Raw genomic sequence first — 25,400 nt, 5'->3', positions numbered from 1 at the left:
AAGACATGAATTAATATATAATAAATCTATTATTATTATTATTATTATTGTTGTTGTTGTTGTTGTTGTTGTTATTATTATTATTATTATTATTACTAATAATAATAATTGTGTTCTGTGCATACACAGAAAATCAGAAATGTGAATTTTGATACATGATTCTATACACAGCCTTCTGACAAAATACCAGCCTCCTCACTTATGACATAATGTGTCTCTATAGTCATACTTTTGTATTTTCTGTATGCCTCAAAAGTAAATGCATGAACTACACATGTAACAAACATTAACACCATTTGTGTTACTACAATACATTCAGTTTTCTGATTTATGTGTCAGAGGCACCACCATAAATCACATGTTATGGTTGCATATTGCTCAGAAAAGAACAGACTGAGTCTGACATAAATACCTATTTTGGATGATGATGATGTATTCCATGGAACCTAAACCAAACTTCTGAACAAAAATTGTCATAACACCCTATAAGAAGATTATATTTTATAGGGGCTTGAATGAAAACTGAAAAATTTTTTCATATTTCAGTAAGTTTGTTCTAAAGCACAGTTAACCAACTCTCAACTTAATCAGATTTGCTGGAGATATTTCACTGCATGGGCCTCTACAGCTAGATAAGAATTTAGGAAATTATTTAAACTCAACCAGCAGACAATATTCCTGAAATATTTTATTTTTAAAAAGTATGTTGTTTTGATATTTACTTTATTGAAGAGAGATGCCTTTTCTTTCAGTACTCTTTCAATGTGATTTACAGCTGTAACTACTTGTTCCTGACCCCCAAGTATTGAGTCTGTTTCTTCTGAAAGTGACAGGTTCATGACCATATGGTACAGCAGCTCTAGCCAGAACTGATTTACAACTGATTCCTCCTCCCGTAACACTGTGTAAACACTATTCAAAACCAAGGCTGCACCTGTAAAGTGAAAATAAACATCCAAATATAAACACACAGCACTTTCCAGCATAAAAAGTTCACTAAATACACAAAATCAGGAACAGGACAGGTATGGAAGTTCCTGCCATTTAGAATAAAACATAATACAATATATCGAGCAACAGAATTGGCATATACTGCTGTGTACTGTAATGGCATTTACTTCAGATTTTTAATTTATTTGAAGAAAAATATATTAATAAAATAGGCATTTTCCTGCTCATTGTGCAACAGTGTTCAAGTTTTTCACTACAGCTCACAGTTGAAAAAATGGGTGCATCACATCTTGTCAAGTAAATTAACTTTCTGCAACACAAAGTACCATACTTTAAACTCAGAAAATATTTTGTGTTTATAACTTCTGAAGAGAGTAAGATTTTCCAAACTGAGAGACAAATGTGTTCTATTTGTACATAAATTTTCAAAACTGGATCGAAAGGAAATCTTGATCTTGATTTGAATATCAATTTTCCAGTTTCAAATAACTGTTTTTGCTTTGCACAGCAGTGTACAAGCTGCCAAATCAACAAAATCATAACAGTTGGCAACGCTATCATAATCAACTGGTCAACAGAATCTGTCATTCTCTCTTCCTCCTGCTCATGGAAAAAAGAAAATTACCCCAGAACTGATTTGTTTATATGCAATGAATTATGAAAATTTTTCATAGAAAGAAGACCTGATATAAAAGAGGCATATGTGGCACAGTCAAGAGGTACCAGGTTCAAATCTTCACTCAGACACTAACTATTCTGATTACTGGTTTCATGGTTTTCCTGTCACTAAAGATAAATGCCAGGATAGTACCTCACATTAGGTCATGACTCCTTCCTTCCATATCATTAATCATCCTATCATTCAACACTACACAGTCTGGGCTACTGTCAATGTAGTACTTTATGGGTAATTTAAGGGATTTTAAAGGGTAATTGCAACTATAAAGAATTTTGGATTGATGCACCATTTTTAGACCATTACTTCCTCATATGATGCAGATAAAATTTTCATTCTCTCAATTCTCAAAAGTTTCCAAAATTTCATCTCAAACTGAAAAAAGCCTTTCTCAGACGTGCCTGATGCTTAAATTAAATACACACACACAAAAAAAAAAGAGAAAGACTTAACAGCCCTTAAGATCATACTGAGGAAGACAATGCTTGTCAAGTTCTCGATACTGTTTCATGAGTTTTTTAGACTTCATCCTTCTGCATTTTGTAAATAATGACAAAGAAAACACTATCACTTATACAGATGCCTTTTTATCTTCCTTCGCAGTGAAACGGGAATTCTAGTAAACAAACCACTTACCTAAGCGCTTTGAAGGACATGGATGCAGACAGAAAGAGTAGATTTGCTTCATTACATATTTAATATTTACATGTGAACCCTGCTTGACAGACCACACTACAAATTCATGAAGACATCTTGCTGAAAAATCCCTCAATGCTGTGTCAGTGGGGTGGGTTATTCCATCCTGCAGTATAAAATAATGTAAACACATTAACATCTACTTTAAATAGAATATAATAGTGACACTTAAAAAGGATTTCTGAAGGCTTAAAATACTGTTTTCTCTCATGGCAGCTCTTTTGGCAAAGGTGTGTCAATTTAAGAGCAGATTACTTTGAAATTATATAATTATTTATTTTTATTTCATATTTTTATTATGTCAGATCAGGAGTATTATGCTACATAATCTTGGCTGTTGAAAGTATCATTAAATAAAACAGGTCATAATTTCCAGATAACACCTCATACAATTTTTATACCTGTCCTCACTAAGGTGGAAGCAATTTTTCTTATAATTTTCTTAGCCTAAGCAGTTGAGCTGCTGTGTATTCACATCATTGTTTAATGATTAGATAGCAGTGTATGTATCCAAGTCACTTCTTACATAGGTTCCAATAAGTTCTCTTTATGATGGCCTAGAGCCTAAGCTTTAAAAAATCAAGGATTGACTGTAATGGCAATATATATTTAAATAACTTGCTCTTTTGTTTACATCTTTTTCTCATATAAGATGTAAAGTAATGACATAGAAATCACATATAATTTGCATATACCTTACAATACAATGGCTACAATTGATGAAACACTGATGCTAAGCATTAGTAATTTGATTTTATGACATAAAATACATGGTGCCCACTCTGTCCAGATTCATGAAAATATGCAAACATGTCACGCATTCATTCCTAAACTTCTTGTTTTAGAATCTTTTTGTGACTAATATAACTAGACAACACTGTTATTATTTGTAGCTTGTAAATCACTTCATCTATAACAAATTTTGTTAAACTCAAAAATGTTAGATAAGAATGAAAATAACAAGCACACACATGCACTAACATTACAGGAAAGTCAGAACATCAGCAACAGTACCACATACCATAAGTGTTTGGATTAAAATTTCTACTTCCTTGCTCTTAAGTTTGAACTTGCTGGAATACCAGTGCACAAGTTGCAGAACTAACAGGTTGTACAACCTATGGATGGCTGGGTCTGGATCACATCCCAACTTCAGCAATGGTAATGACAGCTTCCTAAATAGTTCAGAATACTTATCTGGATGTGAAGTTTGGGCTTCCTGGCCTGCAAATTGAAAATTTACAAAATTACACAATCTTGCAAAAATGTCATATTTATATCTGTATACCCTCCAAACCATATCAAATGACTGGTTCTGCCATGTTATTGTTCAAATACATTAACAACCACTCCCCACAACAAAAGGCCTGAAGCATAATTGTTGGTTATGATCTTTTGAGGTGATCGGTCAATTTCTGGTTTGTTTGCATTGAAAATCTGCAAAAATGAACCTATTGTTAGCTTCGCCATGTCTGTCTGTCTGCTGAATGGATTTTTATGAAAAGTTGATACTGAGAAATTTCACTGATATTTTACACATTCAAATTTGGGTTACAATTGGACAACAATATCAAAAACTTTACATATAGGCTTCTGGAGTGCAACTGAGATTTATTGGAGTGAAAACTGCTTTGGACAGATGTTATGATGAAAAATGAAACAAATATTTTATGTTCAATATATATTTGGTAAGTCTGTTTCTTAACACAATTTAACAAAAGTAAGGGAACATACCAAATCATGACTCTATGCATACAGTTCCAAGTTTGTAGTACAATTGTACTCTTCACAGTCACTCCCATAAAATCACAAATTTCACTTTTTCCAAACTTGTTTTAAAGACATCTGCAGTGTGTATCAGCAGATGGAACTTTGCACAGAACTGTTACTTATCAGAGGCAGGCAGACAAGGTTTCAACATAACAAAGACTATTTCCTTGATTTACTTACTTACTTACTTACTCATGGAGCTGAGCCCTTCTGGAGGAGCTGCCAATTCTGCAGCTATTCAAGAATTTCCCAGCATTTTATGGGACCCGAAGGTTCATTACCGTGTTCACAAGAGCCCTTCACTGGTCCCTATCCTGAGCCAGATCAATCCAATCAATACCATCCCATCCTATCTCTCTAAGATCCATTTTAATATTGTTCACCCACCTACAATTTCCTTGATTATATCTTGAAAATAAAAGATTTCAATGTGCCTATTAAACAATGATAAAAAAAGTGGCAGTTGAAGTAACTGAAGTTGTAGATTCTGTGACACACCCATACATTCATGTTCAAACAGAACACGTGTGGTTTTGAGTCTGGAACTTCTCACTCTTCCTGAAGTTAGAATGGCAAAACATTTGTTTAAAATTTGGTACTTTGGACTGAAAAAAGTTCATTCATCTAAGCAGTTCCCTTATCGGGTGGGGATTGACAATTACTTAAAATTACAGATGTTTTGAATTATCCAATATTAACTAATATTGTATAATGCACCCATGTGCATTATAACCTCTATATAAAATCAAGAAATATAGCTTCTCTGATTTTAATACAAGCAGCTAACGTTGTAATTCTTTAAAGCTAATGTGTCTTCACTATTATACAAACAAAAAATATAAACAGTGACTCAACAATAAGTAAAAACCCTCATCCCAAAAATTAAGACTCTCAGGAATAGAATATAGTAATATATCAACAAGCATAAACTTAGAATGGATAAGTATGGACATGAAATTTGGGCTCATAAAAGTGGTAATGTGGCCCCAAGAGAACGACAAAAATCAAATCCTATAAATACAAGTATAGCACATTAAACATAACAAAATGAGCCAATCCCATATACATTATTCCATAAATCAGAATGTTTGAAATTAATAATTCTCATGTATTTGAATTCATCACAAAAATAATTTACTTACCTGAACCCAAAATAAGCATGACAATACCATGCAATAGTTCACAAGCTGTGAAACGAGTATAGCGATCACTTGATGTCATTGCCAGTTCCACCACTCGAGGAATCAACTTTTCTGTAAAGTATAGATCAAAATATTTTTGAAAAATAAAAATGGAGCTTCAATAAACCAAATAATCCTTTGCAGAACTTCACTACCATTCTCTGAAAAAAGGTATAAAATCATTAAAAACTGGACAGAAAACTGTTCCAGTAAAACAAAAATGTTCTGACCCAAGTTTAAATATCACTTACAGATTATTACAATGTCATTAATAATCAATAAATTTACACTCACTTTCATTCCAGACCATCTTCATTCACTGTTTAGTTAGTACTGCCTAGTATCATGCCACACAAAATGACATTACACACTTCAACAGAATTAAACATTTACCAGTACATGTCAGAATTAATATCCACTAAAATTAAATTTTTAAACACAAAATATTATATGCTATACAACTTTTTGTATCTCTTAAAATATAAAATGACTTTTCAAACAAAACTGAATCTAATTATTGTTCTTGAAGTCTGAAACAGATTTCCTACTTAGAAGTCCTCCATGGTAAGCTGTGAGTACTGCCTGTTTTACTTCGTACAATACAATTTGTCCTGTAGATGTCTGACATTCACATATAAAGCGCATAGGTTCAGCCATGACTCTGTAAAAGCAATTATTTATTTACCCTCCCCGTCTTTCCTTAGTCTATAACAGATGTGTCTCGAGAAAGTTCACAGCACTCTCACCTAGCAGCTGTGTGACAAGGTCTTTTCTTGTATAATTATTGCACAGAGTCATTTTTAGTAACTTGATGAGGTGACAGCTCTGCACTTCACAGTGAGTGGTATGCTGCTTGCTATGAGGCACATGCAAATTTTGTTGATGAATCAGCATGACTGACATTCATTTGGAACAAAGTAGTTACAATTCACAGATCACAGAAGGTGTTGAAAATGATGTCCTCGCTACACATAGATATTTTTTCAAGTAACTGGTTCATTAAAAAACACAGGTATAATAATCCTTTTTGCACTTACAGAACACCAGACACCAATTCTCACTGGCTGGCTTCAGCAATTGTGTTGCCGTTCTTGCACTAGACTTTGACACTCCAGTCTCCTGAACTAGATGTTTCAGTGATTTTCTAGGTGTATGTTCAAGTGAGGCCCCATGTCATCTAACTTCTTCTTAGTAAGCACCCAATGCTTATGTTTTTGTTTCTTGTCTATTAAGACTCCTGTTGTTCTAAGTTTATTCAGCAAATTGTAAATTGTTTGTTTACTGAAAACTCTTTACCATGAAATTTATGTTGATATTTTCTCTGGCACTTTCTAGCAGATCCGTACTTAATGTAGGTGTCATACAAAAATACACATTACTCTAAAGTATATTGCACCATGACGTACAACACTGCCAACTGAAACTGAGAACAAATGGCTAATGGTTCTGATAACTGCTGTCTACTGCTGACAAATCACAAAAAAACTCCCATGCATGAACTGCACCGCTGACTGTGTAATATAATACCATCAAGTGGTCTACAAATTAATTACTTCCATTCGTTCCAAATCTTATTGGCTGATTCATCAGTAAAATTGGTATGCGCCTGGGCAAACAGCGCATCACTCGCTGTGAAGCAGAGCCGTGAACTCATCAAGTTACTAAAAATGACCCTGTACATACTATGCCCTAACCCACTAATTAAAAAACCCACAAACCTAAGTTAATATTTAGCTTCATGTCCTTGAAAGGCAAAGGAAATACAAGTGGCTGTTGCAGACATGTAGCCCATGGGATAACATCCTCTTCCTGCTGCGGATCCTTCAGAAGTGCCAAGCATGTGGTGCTGTCCAGCTGGCCAAGGAAACTGATTATCTCATGCTGAAGCTGAGAAAGCTCTGATTCTGGATGCTCAATAATTTTTTTCCTGGCCACTTTCTTATTCTGACTATAGTTTGTTCGATTTCTTCTTCCAAGAACCATTAATTCCTTTTCAATAATCACATCCTGACCACTGGCCACACCTGTCAAATAAATGAGCAATACACTAAGAAAAAATTCTGAACAGTTACTACTAGTTGTTATGCACTACTCTGAGGAGACAACAGATGAAGGATAAACTAGAATTTAAAATATATAACAATGATGCTTATCTCAGCCACACATATTTAACAACTGTTTGTCTGTGGCTTCTGTGATGATTAAATGTACAAAAATATATTTACAGATGATGAAACATGGTCTATGGTTCTCATCCCAAAATTAAGTTGTAATTACCATAGCGGAAATTCCTTTTCCTTCCCTCAATGAGAAAAACATGCCACAAATGCTGCAAAACCAAAATTATATTGATTATTTACTTCAATTACTAAGGGTTCTACACCATGACCACCCTCTGAAGGATAAGATTATAACTTCTTGTTACAAACATTGGCAAGTCTCCATGGTCCACAAAAGGGGGAATCCAGCAGATACGAGTATCAAATTCACCTTGACAAAGCACTGCCTACAAAGGTCAGCTTGTGGAACAAATTTAACTCCGTAAGATTTGAGGTTTTCACAGCGGTGACTATGAAGAAAGCAGTCTTCTGGGATGTGGCGCTGTGTAGATATTGTGTTCACCAACATTTTGGAGGAATGTATCATCTCCAGAGTTGGTGCTCCTGGGGGACATTTTCAGGCAGAATGGTTATAATAGCTGGTAGATCCAAAGAGTTCTCAACCAACGTCTGAGCATCAGTCGGTCCAATTATAAACAGGACTCAGTCGCCTTCTTGCCCTATGTCAGGACTATATTCAACCTAATCAGCAGAGTGCTGTCCTGGCACATCACATCAGTGGGCCTGCCTCCAAAGAAATTATCTAGTTTCCTCCAGCCATTCAGAGATAGCCTGGGACTAAGGACACTGGGTGTATACAGGATTCCCTGCGAGTGCAGCAAGGTCTGTATTGGGCAGATGGGCCGTTCTGTGGACACAAGGTTGAAGGAGCATCAGCAGCATATCCATCTCAAAAATCCGGACAAGTGAGCTGTGGCTGAACATGGCATCGATTTGGGACACCACAGCTTCAGAATACCTCCACCTTCGCCACCAAGACCCAATATATGGGTCGCATCATTAGGGAGGCCATTGAGATTGAACTCCCTCCCGACAATAAGAACAGAGAGGTGGGGTTTTGTCTCAGTAAGCCTCTCATCTGTTCCCTCAAGAAACCTCTGGGACATGATGCCAGATCCACAAGGTCGTACAGGTCCATGCCCGACGCGCATTGGAGCCCCAAAACTTCAGGGTTAATGCCTTCCTATTTACCTTGCCCTTCCCCCCCCACCCCGACACAATATTCTATACCTGCTGGCCCACCTCCCCTGACCCTTCCCCTCTCCTCTCTACTGATTTCCCATGCAGCCCCTCTCCCTTCCCTTCCTGCTCTTATACAGTTCGACTCGACATTAGTCTGTTAGCACCTGCTCACGCTGGTTCTTCGCTTGCAGATTTTCTTCTTTCTTCTACCATGAAGCTGGAGGTGATACATTCCCCTGAAACGTCAGTTAACACAGTATCTACATGGCGCCACATCCTAGAAGAATGCTTTCTTCAAATTTAACTCCACTCATTATTCCACAAGTGAGACAATCTCCCAACTCAACAGATACAGCTTCATGTGATTCTTGTGTTCCCTAAATTCAGAAACACCTTCGAAGGAACAAGATAATAATAATTTATTCTTATATTCAAGTAGATCCAATTACAGGGCAAGAAACAAGTTGTCACACCACTGGATATAGAATGTGTCAAAAATCAAAACAAATGTTCCAACCAATCACTGGAACAAGTCAAAATAACATAATATAAAACATAGACAACACAGTCACTAAACATAATAAAATGTGACTACAACAAGACTTAAATACTAGATGAAAACATATGATGTGAAAATGAGTGGACAAATAACAAGTGAGCATCTGTTGTCACTTTAAACATTTAGACAGAGAGGTGCTTCCAGCATTGGTAGGAAAGTGTGTACATCATGTGGGGATGTGAAGAGAATTAACCTTCCATTCTTGTACAGAAAGTACCTCCATTTCCACAGCTTCAGTCTCAGTACTTGCTGAAGAGGCCTTAAGTTCTGTAATTGTATCACAATTTCTCCTTCCTATCAGTTTACACAAATGCCCAAAGATACTATACAAAGAAATGAGTGTTTTATTTTGTTCAGAGATATTTTCACAGAGAAAACACAACAGCCCTAAGGGTGACTGACTGTATGTCAAATTCGGCCATAAAGATGAAATTTACTGGCTGACAGGAGAAGAGAATTCCATCTGTATAGAAATGGTACAAAGAGGAGCATTATGGAACTATCTATTCACTGTTCAAGTACACCTTATTTTTTGAACACATTATTAAATTACCTTGGCTCCGCAAGAATGGATCAAGATAGGGCAAGACCTGCATAAGAAGTGGAGTCACCAAATGTGATGGTAATGTGCAGTACCATTTATCTAAAGCAGAAAGACCAAGACGAGCTAGGGGTAACATACTTCGACCCACGCGGAATATTACCTGCAATAAAGACACATGTTTAATCCAGACTCTGTCCCACAAACCTCTCTGCAAAATAGAAACACAAATTAAAAATCTCTACCTATCTATTCTAAAGTCTTAATTTTAGGATTACAAAATAAAATAAGTACAAGGGGGTTTTGATATAAAACCTCACAGATTCAACTAAATAACATATAAATGGTATGCTTGACCCACTGGCTATGGCCTCTTTTTGGTGCCCCACTTAATATACTTTTACACTGATGAAGGGGAACACTTCAAACTTAGGATTCCAGCAACACCAACACACAGTATCAAGCCTACTATTAATGTGGGTTTACCATAATTTAAGGCCATAATAACTGTGTGAAGACATATCATATTCACAGAGGACTATCTAACACAACATTCTGACTATTCAGAATAATATACTGTGAACCAAAATTATTCCATTGTCAAGGGCAATTATGCTCAAATAAACAATCGGTAATTTCTTTCACCTCAAATCATCATGCCAAGATACAATGCAACAACAGGACAACTATAAGTAAAAATCTACACACCTTACAATACCTTTTATACAAAGTAACAAGAAGAAAACTACTGAAACTGACTGCAGTGGTAATATACCTCAAAAGCTGGTACTGCATGTGGTAACAGAGGTACAACCAAAGCTACTGGAGCTGCTATCACAGTCTCCAGGCATGCCACTTGCAAATCATTCTTGTACTGTTGCAGCCGAATCAAAAGTTCCTGAAGGAACCTGCACAAAAGTGAGTAGGAGGCCTTTTGTTCAGTAGGCTGGTTCAGCATATCTCCATAGTCCTGGAAACATAGATTACGAACCAATTATAAGTTATAATTAGCCACTAACTCTCAGACAGCAGTCACCAACAGTATAACAATAGTGTCACCAAAGTCCACCATTACAACATGATTATAAACCACTGTAATCCAGACAAAATCCATTCAAACTACTTCCAGAACACCCATTTTAATATTATCTTCTTATGTCCTTTCTCAATCTTCCATGCAGTCACTTTAAAAAGGATTCTCCACTGAAACTTGATATGCACTTCTTATCCTCCTAATCCAAGATCCCTGTCCCACCCATCTACTTGCCTTAATTTCACTACTATTATAATCATACAATATCCCCTACCTTCCACTTATTGCATCCTTATTGCAAGTTTTTTCTAACCATTTTGTTTCCAAACACAAAGCAGTTTTTGTTCCATGTTAATATTTCACAACCACACCACTTCAGTGAAACTTAATCTTTAGCATTCTGAAAAGCAGATAGACTAACAATATTTGTTAACACTACAGTAACAAGCATTTTCGAAATTCCATCACGAACTTAATTTTTATTTTTGTTATAGCAAATCGAATAATAATCATAATAATTAAAATTTAATTTTTGTTTTTGTTACAGATTACAATAATTCAAACAACAACCACCATCATCAATGATGATAATTATGTTAATGCAGCAAGAGAACATTTCATCATGAAAAAAGACTTTCAGTGGTACATGGCACACATGATTTTTGCATTTCACATAATTATAAATATAGAGAACTCAGAAATATGTTCTTTGCATGTTATTAATAAAGTTCCAGTTCTATCTTCTGAGATGTAAAGCCTGTTTCTTGCAAGTTTCTTTCTTGATTTACTTTTTGGTCCTGAAGATGAAGGCAGCACAGACCTCCAAAACGATCTTGGACTTCTACTGGACTATATGGAATTATATCACAGGAGACAGTATCCTTCAAGGTACAGTTTACATATGCATAATATGCATCTGCCATGTAAGTATACACAGTATGCTGTAAATGCAGCTGACTACAGGTACACAGCAAAGCAAGTGCAAGATGTTGGATCAACTTTGATGGTGTACAATTAATTTTTTTTTAATTCTCCTAGTGGGGGGTCGAGTCCAATTGGGTCCACTCAGCACAGTGGCCACTGATTGGCCTATTGTAGCCTGCCCCGGGTGATTACGATGATGGAGAATTTGGTGGAATGAAGATTGGCAGGGGAAACCGAAGTACTCAAGAGAAAACCCACCCCAGCACCACTCTGTCCACCACAAATCCCACTTGACCAGACCCGGGATTGAACCCAGGCCACTGTAGTGGGAAGCCGGCGACTAACAGCTTAAGCTTGGTGTACACTTACTAGATGTTATTATTATAGCAGGAATTTTCTCAGATCATATTTTATGCATATATTAGACAAGTTATGTCTTTCATGGATCCCTACAATATTTATTGAAGGTATTTTTTTCAAGTGAACAAGTTAATATTTAGCAAGATTTGCTCAAAAATGTATATTTACTCTTAAGTAACCAAGTCCGAGCAAAATCAGTCAGGTAGTTCAACTACTGTTACTATCTGATGAACAGATTTGATTAAACTAATAAACTGTCTTCAGATATCTTTAATGCACATAAAAATTACAGAATACTACATGATAAATAATAATTGCATACACAGAAGTGGGAAGCATAAAGCATGAAGTAACATGTAACAGAGAAGCGTATGAGCAGATAATCCCTTATTAAATGATAAAATTGGAATTATAAAATATTACATACACTGAAATAATGCAGCCGATCACAAAGCTGAAGAGCAACAGTTAGCAACTTATAAAAGCCACTGACTAGAGGTTTATTAGACGATTCAGAAATAACTTTGTAAAAGAATGGCTGAATCCATTTTTCAAACTGGCTACAATCAACACTCATAAGCACATCTCTCGTCAGATCCACCAAGTTGATAAAGACTTGAAAATCTTTGCGGTTGTTAGCTTCAAGTCCAGATTCAGGATCAAGAACTGGAATGTCTGCTTCACTAGCCCCACCTGATGTCTGAAATATGATTGGTATACTCTTTTAATATCACACATAATCATTCAGAAATCACCAATACAAGCAAATAAGACACACATTAAAGATTATGTTTTGCTAAAGTCAAGATAACGCCTAGTTACCAAATACATGTAAAACAACATCTATTTGAGCACCATAGGAACATGTTTGCTTTGAGAATTATCACATAATATTCTCCTTAATCTGCATTTGAATAAAGCTATTACGGATAAGAAATGACTGCACTTTGTAGCGTAGGTCACAAAACATGATGCATGCAACACAAAAATATTTGGTGGTTCTCTTTCACTCCAAGTTTCAAGCAGGTAACACAAATATATAATATCTGAGGTTTTCACATCAGTGAAGATTCATACTGTAGCCTTCTAGCAGGTGAGTACCACTGACCTGGAGGAATATACTGTTTCATCTTTCATTTTAACTTTGGAGTTGGAGGCAGTATGTTCCTTTCAAACAATCAAAAGGGGAAGCATAACAGATCACTGTAGGTCGCAGTACAAGGGCCAAGAAGGTAAACCCTTTATACATACATTCACTCATTCGTTCATTCATTCATTCATTCATTCATTCATTCATCCCTCTGAAACAAAAGTACCTACCTACCAGGCTATAAGGTGCCATAACCCAGAAGACCACAATATGAATGTAATGTGAGTAATAATATTTTTTAACTTTCAACCTCAAGAAAGAATCCAAAATTACAAACAAAACATCTGAAGACCAAAGGTAAATTAAGTATAGTATATTCACGTTTCTTGAATTATAATTAAACTTACACTTAAAGCTTCTATATTTGTTTTTTTCCGAGTACTTAAGTCCAGCTTCTTCATCAATACAAGAACAGTGTTGACAAGTTTATCATACACTTTGACAACTATCAGTTGTGTCTGTGTCAGTGAAGTACCTGTTCCAAACACAAAAATAAACCATACTTCGTGACAAGAGGGAAAACTTGTTATATTACTGTTGTACAACCAATACAAAATATTATCATTGTCACCGAGCCAGTACATGAACAGTGATAGTAATGATGCATTCTTCATACAAACACTATAACTTATTCTAAGCAATCAGAAAAATAATTTCAAAACTGAACATTTTTCAATGACTTTTTTTTATTCTCATACCAACCTATACACACATAGAATACCTAGAGGGACAAATTTTTCAAACAAATAATTCAGAACTATGCTGAGCTCTACACAATTTCGGGCTTGTATTGCTCTGAAGGTTCTGTAAGCAAGCTATATAGTCTATATATAATAAGTCATAAGTGTTAGCCTGTAGGCCCATTCAGCTATCACATTAATTTTAAAATCTTCCCGATAGAATTCCTGAATCAGAGTACAATGCACATATAAAAGACTACAAACAGGTACAAAAATAAATCTAAAAATTTATTACCAAATCAATTTTATGGACAAATCCCCCATCCTGTACCTCCTAAACAATAAACAAACAAACTCCATGGTTTTAGTCCGCAAGCGAACTATACCGACCGAGTGACCGCCGCATGTCAGTGAAGTTAGTGCCAACTTTAAACAATATGCAAAGATAAAACGGAACATTTATTTTTAAGTCTGTACCAAAGAAATGAACCTGTAACATTAGTCATAGGGTGCTTTGAAAACAAGTTGCAACTTACTTCTCTTCTGAAAGTTGTTAACACTCAGTAATTCCTTCCATAGAGGTATATAGTCTTTATATGTGAAGACATTTTCATGAAACTGACCCTTTTGAAGTTCCACATCTATAGCAATTTGGTGCTTACAGGAACGGATTATTCCTTGATACACTATATGTAAAAAAAAAACATATTAACCAATGCATAATTCAAAAATGGTATTTGAAAAAATCTGCTTTGAAAAATACAAATGCCTCAATTAACATAAAATTAATTACAAATCCACAAACAAAATCATTATAAAGTTACAGAATTAATTGAGAGTTACATTCCAAACTGCCATATACACAGAAGAGTGAAAATGCAGTTACTGAGAGAAGCATGAAGTCACCACTCGGGCACTCTGTGGCTGTGTTCAGCAACTGGTCTCAAAGATGAAGTTTCTCTCATTGAGTTACTGGAATGTACTCAGGTATGACACAGTCAATAAGTTCATTAACATAAGTTTTTTTTGTAATTACCTACTTACCCACATTTGACAGAAACTCTTCAAGAAATGTGCCACCACTTTCTGCAAGACTGGACAGAGTCACAGTAATGGCACGAATGGCAAGCCAGTGGAAAGGTTTGGGCAACTTGGGAAAGTTCTCTATCAGTTGCACAGTGAGGCACTGCAAAGCTACCAACTGTTCATTTGTCACAGCACTCAACTGTCTCATTATACTAGACAATGATTCGATGTAATCAGGGAGGTTTTGAAGATCTGCATTACTTATATCACCTTCTCTGAAATGACGAATCAGACATGAGCATTCCTAAATGTATGTAATAAATTGATTTCCAGTGAAGTGAAGAAAATTTAGATAACCTTTAAGCTACCTGCCTCTTTCAAAAGTCAATGAACATGTTTATATAAGAACCAATAGAAACACTCAATCTTTGCATATTAGTTTTATAAAGGCAGCATTTCTTAGATGAGAGTTTTCCATCAGAACTCCATGGTGCATGATACATTACTACTACCAACATCCCTCTATAAGTAAGAAAGCAAGGAAGTGTATCTGGGGTCTTGCATATTCAGAGGAACACAAAATTTGTATAACGTAAAACTCCATTCTATGCTGAATCAAAACTTACAAATTTTCTTTGTGTTTAGCAATGTCAGGTAACATGTTTTTAAATGCTTACTTGAAATATATTTGTTCTGCACGCTGCATCACGACAGTGAACATGTATAATACATCCTGTGGTGTCATATAAACACGACAGGGAGCAGCAAATAAGCCGAACGCTTTTATAACAAGCTTCATATCATAAGAAGAGGTACTACTGCTTAACATCTTGTTTTTGAAGAAATTAATGAAGTACTGAAAAGAAATTAATGAATACTAATTAAGGAAGTGTAAAGTCCATCATCCATTATCAGACAATGTTTACTGCACTGGCCTTTGAAGTGTACAACAAAACTGATATTTGGTTCATCCTGGTCCATCACACTAGCAATATTATAAAGGTTAATTAACACCATCCAGTTTGACTGATAAAATATTTCTTTCATTTTTAATCTTTTATCCTTTAGCTGCTGTAGTTGTTAAAATATTAGATTTTGTATTCATTGTATTCAATTCAATTCAATTTTATTTCATTATTATTTCATTATTATGATGANCTGATATTTGGTTCATCCTGGTCCATCACACTAGCAATATTATAAACGTTAATTAACACCGTCCAGTTTGACTGATAAAATATTTCTTTCATTTTTAATCTTTTATCCTTTAGCTGCTGTAGTTGTTAAAATATTAGATTTTGTATTCATTGTATTCAATTCAATTCAATTTTATTTCATTATTATTTCATTATTATGATGACATTGTATGTACATATTAATACTCACAAAACACACTGTAATAGTGCTTTCTAATTGTATTGATATCCTTCTGAAGATGGTCTATAGGACCAAAACATGTCATGGATAAAAGATTAAAAAGGAAAAAAAAAAAACATTTTATCAGTCACACTGGATGGTGTTAATTAACCTTTATAATACTGATGTTTGCAATTTATATTTAAAAGTGCACTCACTTAAGATAAAAACACATCTTGCAAATGTTAAATTTGAATACATTAATACATGATATTATACAGCGGATAATCCAGTATCACCCAATACAGAAGATGATCTACGCTGACGTATCTTGGAAGAAACTAGTGTGACTGCAGAAGGTACACCACAGAGGTTAGAAGGAAAATGAAACTCCCCTAGCTAAAGGAGTTGCATTAAGAAAAAATACCTGTGTGGAACTCTGTACTTTTGCATTCCATCAACCCATTCACTTAATAATCCCCAGAGGCAATGCAACTACTCTCTTAACTGTCCTAAAGCCAAAGTCAAAGTCAATTTACGACTGGCAGTTTAACCGCCAATCACTTAGTCTTGGTGTCAAGCCCCTTGAGACCCATGACCAGATTTTTTTTTCCCAACTGAACATTTGCAGTAATAGTCCTCATGTAACATCATCTCTGACAAGAAGATGGGTTTGTCTCTTATGAATATGCTTGGCCTTTCATCAAGTTTATACTTCGCACATATAGCATGTTATTGAAAATTCCTCCTTTTGCACTACACACAAGTCCTCTGCCAGTACAGACATTACAGAGCAGATCATGCATATCTTACATATCTTATGCTAGAACGGCAGCTTACTCACTTGAACGGTCATAAGCTTGACCACTGCCAAGTTTAAGCCTTCTATATTTTCTATATCTGGCTTCTCCTTGTCCTATGCTGCTAACATGTTCATTCTCACGATTTTGTATGGCTTTTGCTTGTTGCCTGCACAGTTTTGTTATACATATGGAAGGTCGAAAGATGTGTGCACCCAGCTAAATTTCCAGTGGTGTGCAGAACCTTGTTTTGCATGCTCTGCAATTTTAATAACTGTCCTAGTCCTACTGGTCCTCACTATATATCTTCGACATGGACAATACAGAAAGCACCGTTTAAAACAGTTAATCTAGTTGTGGTGTGCATATCCCTTGCTGTGGGCACGTATTTACCGAGCCACTGCCTAGCAATGTCTACTTTTAATAGATACTATAATAATGCTCAAACAAGGGTGTATGAATTTCATTATGAAAATTATACTTTATTACACAATACTAACCAAAAATACATGGTGTCCTGTTTCTGACGTGTTGTCCTTAAGAATAGAGGCTACTTGATTATAGAACACATCAAGGGCTGAAACACCAGCTTTGTGATCTTCTCCAGCTGAGTTAATCCATTTCAAAAGAAATTCATGCCAAAATTTGTACTCATCATATAAAAATTTGGCCAGCTGCCCTCCATGTGCTTGAATCAATCCCAAGGCACCTGTTATACCCATAAATCACGTAATACATTATTCTGCATATATCTATAAAAAACTTCAGTTTTGTAAAATCAGCTATTGGTAATCACAACGAATGACTTACACTTTCTTAAACAGTTTTTCAGAATCTCTGTGACGATACAACTAAGTGAAAAATTTGTAATTGGGCAGAAATATGACCCTTCTATGAACACCTGTAAAGTATTAACTGAGGAATAAGCAGGAAACAGCACTGAACCCAAGTGAACATCTCCAGCATACAACAAACAAATTATCCGTCAAGGAATGTAAACAAATATAATTCTCAAATCTGGATTTTGTTACTATAGGATTCTGACGATGGTGTATAACACACAGAGAAAGTGGGTTTTCAGACTTTATCCATCGTCCTGGTTTTAAGATATCTAAGAAAAATATGACATTGTCCAGTGATTGAGGCTAGCTCTTTCTAAGGGACCCAACAAAATAGGTGTTTTCCCTCACCTGAGGATGGAAACAGATCCAGTTTCCGAAACGTCATGTTTTTCTTAGTTATCTTAAAATAGGACGATGGATAAAGTCCGAAAACGCAATATCTCTGGATTTTGTTTCTCTAAATAAACTGCATCAAACACAGTGTCCCTAGAAGTGAAATACTGGTGTGCTCTTAACACCAATTATCAATTATCAAATTATCAATTCCAGAAACTTTCTTGGAAACACTGTCCAGGGTATAATTTGGAAACCCACATTCTGAAACTACTGCTTCCAAGAGGATTTGTCCAGAGGTATATAGTAAAACATACATTATATTACGCATAGTTCCATACATTCCTTTCAGAGGTTCTTCACTGTGACAAACCCTGCAAGGCAGTTATTTTATTGAACATACAATTTAATTCTACAGACTGCCAACTATTTAAAAAAGTCAGCTTTTCATTATCACCAAGGACAGTGACCTTCCTGTCGAACTACATAAAGATGAAAGAAATGTTTTTGTCATTAACTTCAAAAGAGTCCATATACAGGTACAAGAGATATAGCATGGCTTTCTGCACATAGCTGGTGCTTATTTTCTTTTTTCAGCCTCAAAATAATAGCATTATTAAAATTGTGTGTACAAAAGCTGTTTCAGAATTTTTTTTTTGCATTATTTCATTACATTGTTGTTCACAGTTAGTGGCTTAGGTATAAATAAAGTGGTTTAAGTTACTTACAAACATATACCAACATTTCACTTTGTTATGGGCATTGCACTTTGAGCCTGACACTGAAGAAAATATACCTTGCAGGTGTCGAGTTAGAGAACAATAAAATCCCCAATTGTATGTTAATAAAAATGCATATGCATTATTAACAAGCTCCAAATTCTTGTACTAATTTTACTGCATCTACATACATCTTGGTGCAACTCTCATTTCCTTATGCTTCCGAGCCACTGCTGTCACACAATCATAGATCCTCCGGGCCTCTTTTTCCTGAGGTTTTAATGGGAACACATACAAGAACTCTGTAAGTCCATTTAGACATCCAGCAATTATTTGATATTTGACAGCAGTTGCATGAGACGTCTGTAATTACAAAATATAAAGTATGAACATAACTCAAAATATGCAATGTGTCAAAATTACTTGAACAAAGGTGTGTATATATTAACATATGGTATATTTGAAAACAGATAATGCAAAATACATTTTACAAACTTTCTGATGTCCTTTCCACAGTAAGAAAGAAATCTTCTGGGCACTGTGCAATTATTTTCTGACACATTTGAACTGAGAAGCTATAATTCGGAGAAGTACCGTCTACAAGGACAAAACACAATAAAAATATAATAACAAATTCATAAGTGTGCTTTTACAAACTGCCATCTGTTGCATTATTAGCATTCAAATAAACAGAACTTTCTGGGTACTCACTCTTACAAATTCATCTTTCCTTACAGAAGATGTATGCAGGAACATTTGACAGTACAACTTTTTACACACCCAATCAAAGCAACCATACATTTTTATACAAAATATCAGTAAAATTATATTGAATACAAAGTCTTAATGACTGCAAAGGTTTTCATAGACATAAAATCCAATTTCATTACTCAGCCTTTGATATGTAACTTTTCAGAATGTATGTGCCCAACCTGAAGGAAATTACACCTGTAAACAAGGACATATAAATTTACCTGCATTTCCAGTTCACTCAGATATATTCTGAGTAGAAGACGTGTCTCCTCTGGCCTTAAGCATTCTGGATATTTATGTACAATTATACCCAGTATATGGAGATGCTTCTGTACCACTGAAAGAATTTATAAATATTTCTAAAACAACACTTCTGATTTTACCGCATTATCTCTATTTAAAGTCAAGCTGATAAGAGATATTTAACATCCCCTAAGACTATTCAACATGAATAATTATTATTCAGCGATATCAACTGTAGTTCCACCACCACAATAAAGTTATATAATGAGCTTAAGACATGCACCAGTAGTATCTTTGTCCTAGTGCATGGCCATATTTAGAGAGGAAGAAGAAAATGATAATAGGTTCAAACACTCCATGCCCTCCAGCAAAAGAGCAGAGGACAGCAAACATTTTTCTGTGAAAGCCTTAAATTTGATGAAAGGTTCTGTGGTCATGAGCCTAACATATGTTTCATTGAATTAATTTATAACTGTACATAGTCAGATGCATTCTTGTTACTTGATAGTTAACATCATTCCCTTCCATCCTCATCCAGCATTATACAAAATCCTGAATACGCTACTGCCCGAATGCGAAGAACATAAAGACATTAAGCCCTGATGAATTAGCTAGTCAAAAGCATGTCACTACCAAAATTTTAAAACCTTGAGATGAGCGAAAACTCTGGATGAATAACTTCAAAAGTACAATGCCTAGCCAGCACACAATACCAGTTAACAGCTCATCAATTGCCTGCCACTGCAAGTAAGCTCAAACATGACAAAACTTGGTTGAGTCTTGTTAGGCATCATGGATGGACCTTGAAAATGAGCTTTTTATTTTGCAGTTATAACATGTAGTGCACCAGTAACTTTTGAAACTGTTAGTATAGTAGTACTAACCATTTCTTTCTAGAGATATTTACAAAAATAACATGCTTTAATGTTATTAATTCACTTTACCTTTTGCTGGCATTGTGTTGCTTTTGTTACTCTTGAATGGATTAATAAGTTTGTCAAAGAGTTCATCTACATTCAGATTGTCATTCCAAGGTCCATTCTCCAGGACAGACTGGATCACATCAAATGCTTTATCTTTCTCTTCTGCCTTTTTCTCCAGCAATATGCAAGTCTTGCATAGATCCTATTGTAACAAAACCCAAGACACACTAACAGTTAAACAAGCATCTCATCACAGAACATGATAATGTTTTTAGCACTCCTGTTTCACATTTTATGACATCCCTGGGCCAGGCAACATCTAGTCTGACTTGTGCTTTCCCTCAATCTCACCAAATAAATTACACAACTTTTTTAACAGCTACCTTCCTCCACATTTGCAATCATTCAATCATTCAGACATTCACATTCAAGGCAAGTACTGCTGGCTGAATTACAGCAAAAACATAGATAGAAGGATAATTCACTGTCACTCACTAACAAAATTGGATTGCAGGAACAAAGTCAGAAAGCATTTATACTTCAGAAACTGCTGAACATATACTGCACTGAAGACACAGAGAAACACAAATACGTATTTATCAGAACTCATGTTACCAAGGTAAGAAGATAAACGGTCATACAATTACATCTTCTAAGTCAAAGACTTTAAAGGCACTCAGACAATGGAATTCCCTTTGGAAAATGTTGTCACAGATGACAGTAAAGAAATGCCACAAATCATAAGTTCTAACACATTATAAAGCAAGTATTTTCTGACAATGAGATACAATAGCAGTATCTTTTTTCCAAAAGAAAAAAGAAGGCTAAAATTAGGCTCAAAGTTATCTATTTTGTTTCAAGGACCATCACATCTTCTTTCAGGAGGAAAAACATATATAGCTATAAGTTTAATGATCATAAAATGCAACATGAAGGAAACAACTAAATTATTACTATTGACTTATAATCAGAATCACGTAAAATGATCACTATAATAGAGGTAATCATAGTTGCCAGCTCACAAACAAAATTGTTCACATGACCTTGAGAATGTAACTATTCAAATCATGACTTCAATATAAGTAGCTCTGAGATTCGAGGATATCTCCCACACCTTAATTTGGACAACATGGCATGACATTCTTTCTTTGAAGACATCAATTAACTGTTTCAGCAATGTAAATGATTCCTTGATAGCCTCAGTGAAGGCATCTTGTTTCAGTGCTTTCTGAATGAACTGTAAAATCCCAGTCTTCTTATCAAATAAAACTGTAAATGCTCCATCTGAAAAGAAATTACAGTGAAGAGTTTTATTAAACCTTCCATGAATTTTGTAAGAGCTTTGTCACTACTGAAATAGAGACAAGAGATTACACAATCAAGAGCCAACACCTGTGGCAACTTTCCATAACTAAGACACAAATAATGGGAGCCAGGATATGTGTAGTAGGTATAGTGACTGGCTATGGGCTGGGGTCAGAGTTTCAGCCCTGGTAAGGTCAAGAATTTTCTCTTCTCCAAGTTGTCCAGACCAGCTCTGGGGTCCACGCAACCTCCTATCAAATAGGGACAGAGGGCTCTTTCTGACCACTCACCGCCAGTTAATGCTGAGGTCAAGAAAATGTGGATCTATACAGCCACTCCCCCATACGCCTTCATGGCGTAGTGCTTAATTAGTTAAGCACAGAGAAAACTTTACCTTTAAGACAAACATAACCTTGTAAAATTGCAGTTCTCATCAATTATGACAAATGAAATGAACAGAGAAATTAACATGTGAATATACAATCATGTAAAAGCAAGCCCTTCCTGTGCCTAATTAAGCACTATACCCTAGAGGAGTGGAGGCATAATTCCAAGCATTTTTAACCTACACCTAAAGTGGCAAATGACCATCTTCATACTCTTAACTGCTTTACCCTCACAGAAAAGATCCCCAGGTACCAACTGGATAGGTATCTGAGAAGGCCCCAGAGCCAGTCTGGACATTTTGTCAAAGAGGAAAATGCCTGTTTGTGAGTCAGAGGTATCAACCTAAGGCCTGCAGGCTGGCTGCAGGCCACATCATCTCTTCACATGGTGCCTTTAATGTATTACTTACTTACAACTAGGCTGCGCTGTGGCTCAAGCGGTCAGTCTCTGGCTTCCCACCGCAGCAGCCCGGGTTCGATCCCGGGTCTGGTCAAGTGGGATTTGTGGTGGACAAAGTGGCACAGGGGCAGGTTTTCTCCGAGTACTTCGGTTTCCCCTGCCAATCTTCATTCCACCAATTGCTCCACAATCACCCTCGCCTATCATATGGGGCTGGTACAATAGGCCAAAAGCAGCCACAGTACAAGGGACTTAGTCCCACTCCACTAGCAATAAAGAAAAAAAATACTTACATCTAAGGTAATTCCTAGTGTACGGCAAATGGGGGCTAAAGCCCCAGACCCCATAATCCATTATCACTGTATCTCTTTAATTTTGTGGTTTCAATTAATTTGATTTTGCTGAGCAGTGAGTTCATTTTTTGATTGGATTATAGTGTCAGCAAGTCATTAAAGCAATCTTTTAGTTAGATAGCAGTCAGTTACCTTATGGGAGTGACCACTCATAATAATTTCCGAAAGGTAAAAAAAAAAATAAATAAAGCTATCCTATAACAGGCCGTGAAGAACCATACAGTTGTCAGATGCCAAGGTTCCCACATGTTCTAGACAATTGACTCACAGATGGCAGTGAGGCTGTCAGCCATGAAACACTGACTGCCCTTTATTCCTCAAGAAGATCCCTGGTACTCATTTCTGTAGTCTGAGGAAGGGGAAATTGCTCATCAATTCTCCAGTAGAACTGTAGTATTTATGTTGATACTATCCAAAGTTTCTGCCAGAACACATGCAAGCTCACCATTGTTTTGAAATTTAAATTGTAATATACTTTCAAGTATCAGTCAGCCCATATCAATGAGAAGTTTCTATTGTGTTTGTAGATTAATGTCAGTGCTCTGAGAAGAGAAAAACTGACAGCTTTAAAAAGCATCTTATGTCACAATAGAATAGAATGTTAGTGGGTTTGGAATTTAGCACTGCTGTGTTATATTAGCAGCCACTTAAATGACTGAAATACCAAACTTTAAAATCATTTCCGACATGCTTGGAGCTGTCAGCAGTTCTGAAATGAAGCTGAAACTAATTTGGAAACAGTTGGAATGTCACTTTCTGTGATTTGCTTCATAAGGATGGTCCAGTAAGTGTTACTCTTCCAAATGTCCATGCTGCAGAAATTATTGATTTCTTTGCTATGAATTTTCAAATTAGATCCAATAACTTTTGTAGCCATGCCACAAAGATGCATATAATTGAAAAACCAGAAAAACTGCAAATTGAATTAACTAAAATGCAGTATGGCTAAATTTTAAGCAGCTGTTAATCAAGAAAATATTATCTTTGCTTATTTATCAGTATTTCACATGACATATATACATCAGCACAAAATATGATTAGTGAATCTGGTAGCACATATACATGTAAACGTGCTTTTTCACATATGAAACTAAACAAATCTAAGTTCCATTCAAAGAATCTGCACTTAAATGATGCAATGCAAACTGACATTTCTAGAAAATTGAACCGAATACTAATTCTCTTTAAGAGCAAAGTCAGGCCCAAGATTCACAACAGTAAACTATGTTCCAGACATTTACATTGTAATGTTCAGTTTTGTGTAGGCTACAGGACAAATGGTGGATTTGCTCTTCTCTCTACACTAGAGATATTTGAATGTACTGACCCTCAGATTATATCTTTCAATGTTGCAGATCTACATTTTTTTGGTTGAGTTACCCTTGCCCTAAATCATTATATTAATCAGAAACAAACAACTTCCAATACTCACGGTAATTTGAATGTGGCGGGATAAAAAAAAGGGTAGGGATAGCTCAGTCAGTAACGACGAAGCTTCTTAACCGGGCGACCGGGGTTCGATTCCCAGTGAAATTTTTTTTTTCGTCCACCACCGCATACGGACTGACCCTCTGACCCACCTGTCCTTATGTCTAACAGGTACCGCTGACTCTTTTTACGAGGATAATATGCACTCACCTTTATCTAGACATAGATTAATAATGCATAGAGCTCAGTTTCCATTCCCCCACGTATCGCGGTGTGGTACATAATTAAGCACGGAGACAATTTACCTTCTACATTTACTTTCTGACTTATTTTGTGTCATTTAAAACACAAATTCTATCTATTAACACTTACCCAAATCCGTCCGCTTCCGCTTGTCTTCAAAATAGCTTATAATATTACTGATGTTACTTTTAGCCTCAATGTACTTATTCAAGTGATTTCCAGATATGCAGCTGTTTATAACTTCTACAAAACCAATCAATTCACTTCCCATCATGAAACATTTCAAAATTCCTCACCGGTTTAGCATTTAACCACCAACGTGCGAAACCTACGTGCTTAACTTTATTGCTTACTGCCTAACTTGCAGACCGTTGCAGACCAACACAAAACACGGTTGCCAGGTCGTTTGTAGATTGCAAAATACTATATATGTTGATCTAACACTTCAGTTTTTAGCAACGTGAAAT

The 25,400-nt window shown here is 35.8% G+C and overlaps 1 protein-coding gene across 1 annotated transcript in view; it reads right to left on the bottom strand.

Annotated features, from left to right (window-relative positions):
• Positions 1–25,294, bottom strand: part of LOC111873877 (DNA-dependent protein kinase catalytic subunit) — an 86,909-nt gene extending 61,615 nt beyond the window's left edge. Inside the window, exons 1-18 of the mRNA XM_023868935.2 lie at positions 25,063–25,294; positions 21,933–22,102; positions 20,840–21,020; positions 19,874–19,989; positions 19,091–19,262; positions 17,506–17,714; positions 15,527–15,705; positions 14,868–15,124; positions 14,360–14,509; positions 13,491–13,618; positions 12,421–12,693; positions 10,452–10,646; positions 9,689–9,839; positions 6,993–7,298; positions 5,236–5,346; positions 3,345–3,547; positions 2,264–2,429; positions 723–934 (exon numbers count right to left, since the gene is read on the bottom strand). Coding sequence (XP_023724703.1) covers positions 723–934; positions 2,264–2,429; positions 3,345–3,547; positions 5,236–5,346; positions 6,993–7,298; positions 9,689–9,839; positions 10,452–10,646; positions 12,421–12,693; positions 13,491–13,618; positions 14,360–14,509; positions 14,868–15,124; positions 15,527–15,705; positions 17,506–17,714; positions 19,091–19,262; positions 19,874–19,989; positions 20,840–21,020; positions 21,933–22,102; positions 25,063–25,207 — 3,324 coding nt within the window. The 5' untranslated portion in view covers positions 25,208–25,294. The remainder of the gene's footprint in view (positions 1–722; positions 935–2,263; positions 2,430–3,344; positions 3,548–5,235; positions 5,347–6,992; positions 7,299–9,688; positions 9,840–10,451; positions 10,647–12,420; positions 12,694–13,490; positions 13,619–14,359; positions 14,510–14,867; positions 15,125–15,526; positions 15,706–17,505; positions 17,715–19,090; positions 19,263–19,873; positions 19,990–20,839; positions 21,021–21,932; positions 22,103–25,062) is intronic.
• Positions 25,295–25,400: the final 106 nt, after the last annotated feature.

This window comes from Cryptotermes secundus, unplaced genomic scaffold (assembly GCF_002891405.2).
Source record: "Cryptotermes secundus unplaced genomic scaffold, Csec_1.0 scaffold459, whole genome shotgun sequence".
Taxonomy (NCBI): Eukaryota; Metazoa; Arthropoda; class Insecta; order Blattodea; family Kalotermitidae; genus Cryptotermes; species Cryptotermes secundus.
Note: the sequence above shows the minus strand (reverse complement) of the source record. Positions and strands in the feature narration are given on the sequence as shown.